This window comes from Phocoena sinus, chromosome 3 (genome assembly GCF_008692025.1).
Source record: "Phocoena sinus isolate mPhoSin1 chromosome 3, mPhoSin1.pri, whole genome shotgun sequence".
NCBI lineage: Eukaryota > Metazoa > Chordata > Mammalia > Artiodactyla > Phocoenidae > Phocoena > Phocoena sinus.
The window spans coordinates 147114685-147127670 of NC_045765.1; the positions used below are offsets into that span (position 1 = coordinate 147114685).

General features: G+C 37.5%; 1 protein-coding gene across 7 annotated transcripts in view; it reads left to right on the plus strand.

The window, feature by feature from the left end:
* Nucleotides 1–12986, plus strand: part of ZFR (zinc finger RNA binding protein) — a 75383-nt gene that overhangs the window by 19349 nt on the left and 43048 nt on the right. For all 7 annotated transcript variants that reach the window (XR_004349135.1, XR_004349136.1, XM_032626192.1 and 4 more), the window contains 3 exons: nucleotides 1275–1419; nucleotides 4558–4776; nucleotides 10775–11022. Coding sequence is in view for 5 of the 7 variants with exons in the window: in XM_032626192.1 (XP_032482083.1) it covers nucleotides 1275–1419; nucleotides 4558–4776; nucleotides 10775–11022 (612 nt within the window). In the remaining 2 variants the exon portion in view is untranslated. The remainder of the gene's footprint in view (nucleotides 1–1274; nucleotides 1420–4557; nucleotides 4777–10774; nucleotides 11023–12986) is intronic.

The window sequence follows — 12986 nt, forward strand, 5'->3', positions numbered from 1 at the left end:
AAGTTAAGACATATAGGGTCTTTTGCCCCTTTTTTAAAATTTTTATTTATTTTAGGGTCTTCTGCCTCTTGTTGGTACTATGGCATTATTTATCCACTTGGGACACCCCTGTGTCTCCTATTTTGAGAACCATGAGCCTCAGCTGAATAGGACAAATTACATAGTGTCTTCTTGAAACTTATCAAGGGTGGAAATTCTATTGCCTAAATGTACATTCTTCCCTCAAGGTGTTCTTTCTTAGTTTGTAATAGAAATTGATCCTGCTCTTAATTCATCTAATTGCTTCTTGTTAGGTTTATAGGGACATAAAGATCTAAGTCTGTTTATGGTAATATAATTCTCTTTATGTCTGATATGACACTAAATTACTACCTGCTTATTTAATTAAATTTAGTCTGAATCCTTTATCCCATTTTTTGTTTGTTTGCTTTTAGGATCTGTTTTTTAAACTTTGGTCCTTCTGGACTTTGCCTGGTTTTTAAATATTCTTTCTAAAATACGGGGATTTATTTTGTTAACTAAGAAACTGACATGAATCGGCATTATTAGTATTTGCTATTAATATTTAGTAGGTTACTAAACTCAGGATTACTTTAACATGTGTGATTGTTTTCATTTTGTCCAGAGACAGAATATAATAAATTTTATTGGTTTTGATAGGATGTATGAAGCCCATCATTTTCTGGGCCCTGCCAACTCTTTCTGCCTTTCCTCCTGCATACCTCAGGTGTACCTCCCCAGTTCTCCTCACTATATGCAGTGCCAGAATTCACCCAGCTCACCGTGATCTTCATTGCCTTGGAGATTTATATTTAGCGTTCCTTTCCCTTGGAACCTCTGTTCCCCTTTCCTCCACCTGGAAGCTCCTACTCATCATTATGTTAATGAATAGTAGTAAATAAGGAAGAATGAAAAGAAAGCTGGAACAGTCACAGAGCTTAGAACACCCAGGTGTTCTTTACTGTGGCATCCATCTTTAAGGCAGATCCGCCAAGCAATTTTTTAATAAAATTAATTTTTTAAAAAAATAATGCTTATTTTAAAATTTTGATGATTTTTCCGATTGTAAAAGTTAAGCATACTGCTTAAAATGGTTTTGACCTTATTTGATGAAGTCCAAAATGAATGCCCTTTGTATTGAATCTTCTGTCTCTGTTCATACATATTTAGGCTTTTGTTTTCTTTTATTGCGTTTTTAATATAGTAAAGATAAAGGGTTTTTTCCGTCTGCCACTTCACTCATAGCAAGATTTTCTTTCATTCTCTTTCTTTAGGACTCGTACTCATATGTAAGATCCACAGCTCCTGCTGTAGCTTATGATAGTAAGCAGTACTACCAACAACCAACAGCAACTGCAGCTGCTGTAGCTGCTGCCGCCCAGCCTCAGCCTTCTGTTGCTGAGACCTACTATCAGACAGGTGGGTTTTATTAACATATGCCCTTTCATTGTACACTATTGAAACATATTATTCAAGGTGTTTTTTAACGAAAATATGCTTTTGAATCCATCTAAACTCATTGTGTTATATTACCTTGAGGGGCAGGTTCTAACCACGTCCTTCTCTTTTTTCACAAGAATGCCTTTGAGTCCCAAAGAGAGAAGATCTTGGAGGCAATTCATAATCATGTCCTTCCTTCCTGGAAGTGTATTTCATATCTGTTCTTCAGATTATAGTTCTTTTCCTGTTGAAATAAGCTGTACAAAAGAAGTTGTGGCAATAACTTCTGGCCACCTTCTTCTCGTTGTCTGAAATGCCCAGACATAACTGCTGACTGCCTTTGTAACTAGTGGAGGCCCTAGTATGGTTTCCATTTTGTGGACCCTTTTTTTTTTTTGGCTGTGCCGTGCAGCTTGGGGGATTAATAGTTCCCCAACCAAGGATTGAATCCGAGCCCTCAGCAGTGAAAGCTCAGAGTCTTAACCACTCCGACTGCCAGGGAATTCCTGTGGACCCATACTTTTAACTCATCTTTCTCTGATCTGTAATGACAGTTGGTTCCGTTACCAGCCACTGATACTACAGTATGTATTAATGGTTGGAATGCAGGAAGTATTTTGTTTGCAAAGAAGCCTACATATTTGTAGTCTTTTAAAAGATGGGTTTTTTTCATATTTAATTGAGAACTTTTAAAGCAAAGCTCTCTTAGTTCTGAAAAATAGCAACTCCTTAACTTTAATTTTTTTTTTTTTTTTTTTTTTTTTTTGCGGTACACGGGCCTCTCACTGTTGTGGCCTCTCCCGTTGCGGAGCACAGGCTCCGGGAGCACAGGCTCAGCGGCCATGGCTCACGGGCCTAGTCGCTCCGCGGCATGTGGGATCTTCCCGGACCAGGACACAAACCCATGTCCCCTGCATAGGCAGGCGGACTCTCAACCACTGCGCCACCAGGGAAGCCCTACTTTAATTATTTTTGAAGGACCATGAGTGTGTGGGTAGAGCCTTGGATTAGGAAAGAGTAGAATTGGTTTCTAGCACTGGCATTACCACAGTGTGGGCAAGTGATTTTTTACCTCATTTCGTCTCTGTTCTCTTATCTGTGAATGGGGTAGTTGACTCAGATCTCTTTTTTTTTTTAATTATATCTTATTTTATTTTATTTTTTTTGCGGTACGCGGACCTCTCACTGTTGTGGCCTCTCCCGTTGCGGAGCACAGGCTTTGGACGCGCAGGCTCAGTGGCCATGGCTCACGGGCCCAGCCGCTCCGTGGCATGTGGGATCTTCCCGGACTGGGGCACGAACCTGTGTCCCCTGCATCAGCAGGCAGACTCTCAACCGCTGCACCACCAGGGAAGCCCTGATTTATTTTTGAGTAATACTTTTTTATTATTATTTAGTTTATTTTATTATTTTTTGGCTGCATTGGGTCTTTGTTGCTGTGCACGGGCTTTCTCTAGTTGCGGCGAGTGGGGGCTGCTCTTCGTTTTGGTGCACAGGCTTCTCATTGTGGTAGCTTCTCTTATTGCGGTGCGTGGGCTCTAGGCGCATGGGCTTCAGTAGTTGTGGCACACAGCCTCAGTAGTTGTGGCCCACGGGCTCTAGAGCTCAGGCTCAGTAGTTGTGGTGCACAGGCTCAGTTGCTCCGCAGCATGTGGGAGCTTCCCAGCTCAGGGCTCAAACCCACGTACCCTACATTAGCAGGTGGATTCTTTTTTTTTTTTTTTTTTTTTTTTTGCTGTACACGGGCCTCTCACTGTTGTGACCTCTCCCATTGTGGAGCACAGGCTTCAGGCCTGCAGGCCCAGCAGCCACAGCTCACGGGCCCAGCCGCTCCGCGGCAAGTGGGATCCTCCTGGACCGGGGCACGAACCCGCGTCCCCTGCATCGGCAGGCGGACTCTCAACCACTGCGCCACCAGGGAAGCCCAGCAGGTGGATTCTTAACCACTGTGCCACCAGGGAAGTCCTGACTCAGATCTTTCTAGGGTACTTTTAGTTCTAAGATTGATTTTATGAGTCCCTTAAAAGTGGTTTAAAAATATTTTGCATTATAATGACCCTGACTTTTCTTATCGTCTTTTTTCTAATGATTTGTGGGTACAGTGAACTATAATGAACTTCCTGATTAGTTACGAAGGTTAGATAGATTGTGCTTAAGAGTACTGAAGTGAACTAAGAGTCAGAAGACCTTGGTGTAGTCTGAACTCTGACATTGACCATGTGACTTCTGTGAATCATTTAGCTCCTGGACATCAGGGTTTTTTGGTAAAATGTTGTACTCTTCTATATGTTGTGTGGATCAAATTTCATACTATGTGTAGGAAAAGTTTTATAAACTCTTAAGTGCTATTTATTTCAAATACCTTTACTTAACTAGGCATGAAATGAGTTTGGCCCCTGATATTTGGGCCTTTCTCAGAAAATTACATTTGTATGCTTTACTGATTATTAATAACAGATTAATTATTACTTTAGTGATAATAAGTCTCAGATTCTTAAAGTATACATTTGTTTTAATATGTTCAAGGGCAGTGGAAAGTTTAGCAAAGACATTAATGGTAGCCATTTAAGAACAGCTGCACTCATGCTATTGACATTTGAAGAATTAAGTCAGTAGCACCTTGTGGGTTGCAATTAGATTGAAGTTCACTATGGATAAAATCAGTAAAATGCCATGAATAGTATATGAACAAGTTCCATGTAATTAAACATTGAAAACTTCACTGTGACTTAAATTATACTTTGAGGCTCTCTCTATTCTGTTCCCAATATTAAGCGTAACTCTCAAGTAGACTGACTAGCCCAAATACACACACACACATACCCTTTTCTGAAAACTTTGTTTATTGCTAACATGTTTTAAATAGTGCTGGTGTTTTAGTTAGTGGGAAATTTTGACAAATGTCATTTTGGAAATATGTAAAAAGCATATGTGGAGGGATAGTAAATTTTTACAGATGCTGTATTTTATTAAGTTGGTGATAAGAATTTTATCAAGAAGAAATGGCTAACATAAAATTTACAGTTAATGATGTTGACATTTTTTTTTCTAGGATATTGGTACAGTAACTATAGTGGTTCACTCTTCTAATTTTCTGATGTCTCTTTCCCAATTTAGCCCCTAAAGCAGGTTATAGCCAAGGTGCAACTCAGTATACACAAGCCCAGCAAACTCGACAAGTGACAGCCATAAAACCAGCCACACCAAGTCCAGCTACCACTACTTTCTCCATTTATCCTGTATCCTCCACCGTACAGCCAGTAGCAGCTGCAGCTACTGTGGTGCCGTCCTATACCCAGAGTGCTACTTACAGTACCACGGCAGTTACTTATTCTGGTAAGGCTGATAAACTGTGTTTAAATGAGTAAGCAAATTAAAAAGAGACTCACCAAGAAACTATCTTGATTTTCTATGGAATGATCTTACTCCCAGTAGCAAGAATTGGATTAATTGATAGGCATTAATACAAATATATGTGCATAATGTGACAAATGAACCATAATCGAAGTTGTAAGGGTTTTTTTGGTTTGTTTGTTTGTTTTTTATTAATTAGATAAAATAACACCTAGTATTCTACAGGGTCATTTCCTGTCTGACTTTTCCAAATGAGTTTGAAAGTTCAAAGTTAACTTCAGGAAATAACCACTGACAGATTCTTTATATTTTTTTCAGCTCTCAAGAAGCTATATCTTCATATTTATCCTCAGGAATAAGTAACCTTGAAAATATTGGGGGCCTTTATAAACATCCATAAGATTATGGTTATATAACACATCTCTTGGAAGGACAGAGCAGATTTATTTTCCTTAAATAATCATATATTTTCCCTGGAGAAGAATAATTACTAAAACCTTCTTGCTGTGCCCAGTGCTCTTCCTAATTTCCAGCTGAGGTACTTTGTAGTGTTGCAGTGATGAAAGTCACACATGGCTTTTTTGAAGACACTTAGCCTTGTATTACTGTATGGTTTGTTGTTGTTTTGCATTTTATTTATTCCTTAATATGCTGTCTTGTTCCATGGAGGATTTAAGGTGACATAGGCCGTTGCCTTTCTTACCTCTTGATGTTTTTGTGGTAGTCTAGCTACTGAATTTCTAAACTATTTTTTTATTTTTTAGAGATTTTTTAATCTCTTACCCTATGTCAAATCCTGTGTTTGGTGCTAGGGATAGAAATCAGGCAGGCATGATGTATTTGGGATCAACAGTTATTGTGGCTGGAATATAGGATACATGGGGTAACTGTCAGGAGCTGAGGCTGGAAATGTCAGTGTGGAAAGTTTTGTAGGGTCTGCTGTGGTGTCTGTGTGTGGTGTCTGTGTTTATCCTGTGGGCAGACAGGGTGCTAAAGAGGAGATCTCAAGAAGGGGAGCAATGGGAACACATTTATAAGTTAATTAAGACAGCCATGTGGAAATGAACTGGCATGAGGAGATGTTATTCAGGATTGCCCAGATACAACTTTTCTGCCTTTCTCTGATTAGCTAGTTATAACTGTAAATGGAGTTATTTCAATGAAATCTGTTTGGACACTAAAAAAAAAATCCACATTAGCTTTAACAAAATAAGGAATACGATAGTATCCTTTCCTACTCCTTGTTTCTCTCCTGCCTGTGCTCCTTCTCCCATTATCTTTTCTGTCTCAGTGTTTGTCTCTCTCAGTTGCTTGAATATACCTTACACAGAATGAAGATAATTATTTTTATTTACCGCTTTATTATGTAAGTAATATATCATTTTAAACCTTGAAAGTATGGATTAAAAAAGGAGAAAAAATTAAATTACTAGACATCTACCCCTAGACATTAATTACCATTAACATTTTAGTGCATGTCCTTCTAGACTTTCTTCCATGGGAATATGCATATATAAACATCATGGTTTCTTTATAAAAATGAATTTGTCTTGTATCTACTGTAGTGTAAACTCCTTTCCTCATTGTGAATGTTCTTTCTAAGTGTAGAGATATACCATTCCTTGGATTCATGTTTTTTCCCCAATTTTAGAAAATTTTAATTCTGCAGAAAAGTGAAAAAATATTATAGTACAACAAATGCCCGCACAACATTTACCTAGACTCACCAAGTATTATTTTGTTACATTGGCCTTACCTCGCCTCTCTTTAAACATATTTTCAAATGGTTCAGCAGTGTTTTATAAGTTGCAGGCAACATGGTGCTTTGCCTAGAATTCTTCCACATGTATTTCCTAAGAAGAGGGGCATTCTTTTATATAGCCACAATTCAGATAAGGAATTGGACATGGATATTATCTAATAAATTTTCTCCAGTTGTCCACAAATGTCTTTTATGGCTGGGCTTTCTCTGTGGTTAATGTATTTGCGTTTGTGCTTTGTTTTAAATTTACGGTCCAGTCAAGGATTACGGGTTGTATTTGGTTGTTAGTTTCAGTTCCTTTAATGTAGAATAATCCCTGTTTTTATCTTGTCTTTCATGACCTTGATGTTTTTGAAGAGTTCAGACCAGTCTTGTAGAATATCCCACAATCTAGATTTACCTGATTTCTTTTATGTTTAGATTCTGGCAGCTTTTTAGTTAATTAAACTACCTATGTGAGCATTACATTTCAGCACATCAGGTGCACAAAATAAATGTCAGTTTATTCCTTATTGATGGTGCCAAGTATAATCACTGATTAAAGTGGTGACTACCAGATCTTTCCATTGTAAAGTTACCTTTTTCCATTTTATAATTAACCATGTAATCTGTGGGCCTATTACTCAACTACCTTTCTATCTAAGGTGTTAGATCCTATGAAAATCTCAGTAACTGAATCAGGTTCTCCAATGGTGAATGCAAAATCCTTTTACTAAGAATCAGTGTAAAAGGATTTGGATTCTTAGACATTCTTCCCTAAAAAGGAGTCCCCTCACCCTTTCTTTTTTAGTATTACTGTGGGCTCCTTTTTTATTCAGTGTAGTATCCATTGCTTTCATTTTTCTTTCTGAGGCACACAGTGTCCCAAATTTGGCCAGTGGGATCCTTTTCAAACCAACTCTGAGTCTTTTGAATTTGGCATCATTTGTCTTTGAGCACTTCTTTCCTTTCTGGCACAGTAAGATGTTATTCTGCCTGATTCACCATTGTATCCCTAGCATCCAGCATAGCATTTGACATAGGGAAAGAGATAAAAAACCTCTGAGAAATAAAAAAATATTTTTAAAATTCAGTAGCTAGGCTTCTAACAGCCAAGATGCAACAAAACATCAAGAGATAAGAACTGAAATTGCCCATATCACCCTAAATCCTGCGCAGAACAAGACAGTGTATTAAGGAATAAATAAAATGCAAAACCACAACAAACTTTGAACCTTTCCTGCCCTAGACTCACAATTAGCCATTTCACAAAGGAGCATCTTGGTTTCTGTATGGCATTGGTATTTAGAAACCAAGACCTATGCTTAGAAAAACATAGTTTTTAATGACTAATACTGTCTTATTGTATGCATGTACCACATTTTAAAGGTTCTTTTTGGGGACACTTAGTTTCATATTAAGGAAAAACTAGAAACGACACTAGGTAAACATTCTTTTATGTAAAGATTTGTGTGTTTACCAGTTGTTTCCCTAGGATAAATTCCTAGATTTGGAACTGTTACATCAGAGTATACACTTTTTAAGGAACATGTGATACACAATGTGAAATTGCCATCCAGAGAGATCATTATTAGGGCTTCTGAATTCTGTATCTGCAATTTTATATCAGCTACAACTTAAGTCAGCTATTCTTTTTATCTCATTAAAAATGAGTTCTAGAGTATTGGTACCTATGAAATGATGACTTGTAGTATGATGCATTTACTGTTGAAGTGATAGTTTTTGTTTCTGATACCATACCTTTAAAAATTATATTTTAACTGCTATAATTATGCAACTTTCTAATTGACAGGTATTTATAATAAAGGTGCTTTTTAAGTGAAAATGTTTTAGCATTTCCAAATTGAGCTTTTACTTAATTTAGAGACACATCCTTATATTTATTTTCCCATAGTGCTTTATAAGAAATGTACGTTTGTTTCCTAGTAGTTATAGGAGATTTAAAGGTATTCCTTAGCAGAATTCCAGAACCTTCAGCCTACCTTTCAGTTTATGCTTTGATTTTTTTTTTAAAAAGCTAAGTAGTAAGCTATAATTAAGCTTACCTTTTTATTAGTTTTAGACTACATGTGTACAAATGAAGGAGGTTATTTTGTAAATATTTTGCTTAACCTAGTGATTTTTGTTGTTTAAATAACACAGAGGACCTTACGATCTCTTAGCCTCAGTTTTTTCATCTCTAAAGTAAGTATAGTAATACCTGCAATACCTAACTTATAGTTCTGTTGTGAGACTTCACTGTGTCTGGAACACTGCCTCCCATATTGTGGATTCTCAATTTTAAACCTAGGGAATTCCCTGGCATTTCCAATGGTTAGTACTCAGCGCTCTCACTGCTGTAGGCCTGGGTTCAATCCCTGGTTGGGGAACTAAGATCCCGCAAGCCGTGAGGTGCTGCCAAAGGAACAAAAAAAACCCCTAGAAGTCCTGGTCAGCCAGCATTGTAGGATGCTGCTGCCCTTATTCTCCTTTTTATTTTCTTGATACATAATTCCTGAAGTTATATTTTAAGTGGCATGTTCACAGTTCCTACACACAACTAGTCATTTGGAAATTTTATATTAATAAAGATTTTATATAGAAATTATGGTCCTAACCAGTAATAATCCACAAGTAGCTTTGTTATTTTAAAAATCAGACAATTTTATGGTGTTGTTTAAAGAGCGAAATTTAAACTGTACGTGTTTCCGACTATAAATGTGAAAGTATTTGGCTGTGAGCTTAATTATATTCTTTTATCACAGACTTCAGTAATAGAGGCCACTGGTAGGACTGACAAAGAATTTATTGATTTACAGAATTTTTCTTTTAACCAATTATACCAAGTGTTTTCTAATTTTTAGAACTCTGATCGTATGCTTATTATTGATGTGTTTACCTGCTTCTTTCTACTTTCATTTTTAGGTGTTTTCTTCCGTTACCACATTTTCTTTCTTTATATCTTCATAAGCATTTATATAATTTAATAACCTGACGTAAAAGTCTATGAAGGTTTTTCATAAAAGTTGCCCAGCTACTTTCTCTCTCTCTCTCTCTCTCAATCTGTCCACTTTAAGATTCCTATGATTCTGATTTCCCATGCATCTTAACCTTCACCTTTCCAATTCTTATTTTCTCCCCTGTGTGTGTAAGATATATTGGAGTCAATGTGTCATAAGTCTTTACTCCTCAGTATAGTAGCCTGCATTTGAGATACCAAAAAGTTCAGTTTTCCTTAAGTCATTTTCCTGTGCCATCATGGCAACTAGGAATCTCTCTCTTGAGCCTTAACTCTTGGCCCACTCATTTCCACTTTAGGGGAAAGGATGATTATTAGGGAGTCCAACAAATTTTCAGAGATCTTAGTTTAGGAAGCAGTAAGTTTTCCAGTTTTGCGATAACATAATCATAACATTACAGCATGTATATATTATATCAATAACTAGTCTAATGTGTTATTCATCAAAGACTTTGAACAATGGAAATGGATAGAATCCATACATTTAACCAGAAAATTCAGTGCTTTTTCACCTTTTGGAAGATGAGAACCAGTGTATTTGGTTCTTTATTTCAAAATCTTTTCTTTGTCATCCTAGATGTTCATCTGAACTCCAACTCCATATTATGGACTTCTGCTAAGCTTTATTCACCTTGCCTCTCCAGACCAGCTTCTGTCAGCTCCTTGCTTTTGTTGGTTGCACAACCCATCAGTCAGTCCCTGGGATTCAGAATCTTGGTGTCATCTTTGTGTGTTTTCCTCTTCTTTCACATATTTTATCCTCTAAGCCACCAAGCATGTAAAATCTTACTTTCATGACTTTCTTTTTTTTTCCTTTCTAGTATCCTAGTTCAGGCTCTTCCTCAAATCCAGCACTTCCCAAATTATTCAGAGGAATTCTGTTTGGGGAAATACTAATAACAGGTTCTATAACCACATAAGTTTATCAAGCCTATCACTTCACTCCAACGGAGCTATAAGCCTTCTTGAAAGCAGTGTCCAAGTCTTATTCTTACTTCATATCTCCATGACACCTGGCACGTATTGCGTAAATACTATGTTGGTTGACTTACATTAAAAGGAAGATAAGTGAGATTTTTTCCCCCAGGTTTTGTAAATTTTGTAAATAGGCACATGAAAACCTACCTTTATTAGCAGCATTTATTGGATTTACATTCATAGCATTTATCTTAGCCTTTTATAATTATGTAATATAACCTTTGTTTGATTTTATCTGTAAGGTACATCTTATTCAGGTTACGAAGCAGCCGTCTATTCAGCTGCGTCCTCCTACTACCAACAACAGCAGCAGCAACAGAAGCAGGCAGCGGCGGCGGCGGCAGCAGCTGCTGCAACAGCTGCTTGGACAGGGACCACCTTCACTAAAAAAGCACCATTCCAAAATAAACAACTGAAACCAAAACAGCCTCCCAAACCACCCCAGATTCACTATTGTGATGTTTGTAAGATCAGCTGTGCTGGACCACAGGTACTTATGTTGTATGCTTTACCATGAGTCTTCAGTGGTTGGGTTTTTTGTTTTTTGGTTTTTTTCCCATTGCTAAACTTAAAATAAGTGATTTAGGGAAGAGTCTATTTATAAAATCTAGTGAGTTCAGCTCCCTTCCCAACTTTATTTGTTAATACTTTATTTAAGAGTATCTAGTTTTTGTATAAAACTTTGATAAGCAGTTTGGTGGACAAAAGGCATAGTATTTGAAAAGATCAGATTTTGACTCTTTAGTAGTTTCTTCCAGTTATATCCACTCCCACCCTTGCCCAACCTGTGTACCTTCTTTTTAATTTACTAGATTAGTTCTGTCTACTTTTCAAAACAGAATTTGTAGGGTATTTTCAGTTTCCAGCATTTGCTGAGTTACACCAAATTAGGGAATATTTTAATATATGTGACTAGTAACATAAAACCTTCTTTTTTCCTATTTTCAGTATGATAGGAAACAGGTTCATTGTGATTACTTGGTTTGGGGAGAGGAGACAGGTGGGGAATGTTTGCAGCAACCCAAGATTAAACCTGAACGGGAACAAGAATGTTGGTTTTAGGATTTGAGGAGTGTATCTTAGTAGTGGCTGTTTTAAAGGTAATGATGCTATGAGTGGCAAATGCAAACCATAAGAGACTTGTTGAATATGTGGTGCCATATAAAAGGATAGACCATGGCTGTAGGGTGATAGGTTAATTGCAGCATTTAAAATGAGTATATATATAAGGCTGACCATTGATCTGGGGGAGCTGGATGGTTACACAAGAACAGGCCAAGGGTACTTCTGCAAGTAAGAGGCAGTGCCATAAGGGATTAACGAGCCTTAGAGAAAAATACCATTGAGGTGGTGAGGTAGGGTGAGTTAGAGTCTAGTGTAGACATAAGGAGGGAGAATAAGTTGGTTCACATATAAGGGACCATGGTTCCAGTCCTCTTTGCAACTAACTTGTGGCCCTGGGCAACTTGGAGACCTTAACTTCTTTGGGCTTTTGTTTCCTCAGTTCTGTAATAAGGACTTGTCCTAAATAATTGAGGTTCAGACTGCTTCACGGAGCCACTTTAGACTGCTGCAGATAGTGAGAGGAGAATCAGATGGCTAGGTCTTATGCCTTCCTCTTTTGTTTCAAAAACAGTAACTTTCCTTGTGCACAAGATTTCATTTTGAGGAGGGATTCTCTTGTTTAAAATTTAGAAAATTGTTGTTTTAGTTAATCTCCAAAGTCTCATCGAGCTCTGAGATTCTATGCTGTATATATAATTTTATGCTAATCATATGTCTGTATTAAAGCAATTTTTAAAATAATATAGGGAAGAGTAACTATCTAGCCCCGCTCAAGAAGAAACAAACTACCCTGCAGTCCTTATTGACCTCCTCTCATTTTAATAAAGCTACCTTCTTCAGTCATCTGCATTGAAGACAATTTTTTTTCAATGGTTTTTTGTTTTGTTTTGTTTTTTATTTTTGGCTGCATTGGGTCTTTGTTGCTGCGTGCCTGCTTTTCTCTGGTTGTAGCGAGCAGGGGATACGCTTGGTTGCAGTGCGTGGGCTTCTCTTGTCGTGGAGCACAGGCTCTAGGCGCACGGGCTCAGTAGTTGTGGCTTGTGGGCTCTAGAGCGCAGGCTCAGTTGTTGTGGCGCACGGGCTTAGTTGCTCTGCAGCATGTGGGACCTTCCCGGACCAGGGCTTGAACCCATGTCCCCTGCATTAGCGTGTGGATTCTTAACCACTGCACCACCAGGGAAGCCCTGAAGACAATTTTTAATATATAATTTCACTATTTTGATGGCTAGTATTACAATAATACTATTTTTCCTTCGAAAGAGATAAAATTTTGGCTGTTAAATATTTTAAATAGGCTTTTGTTTAGGGTGGCATGGATTCTAACACAGATCCTATGTGAAAATGCATTCTGTGTTTGAAAAATAAAAGAAAGTGTTAGGTAAATGTATT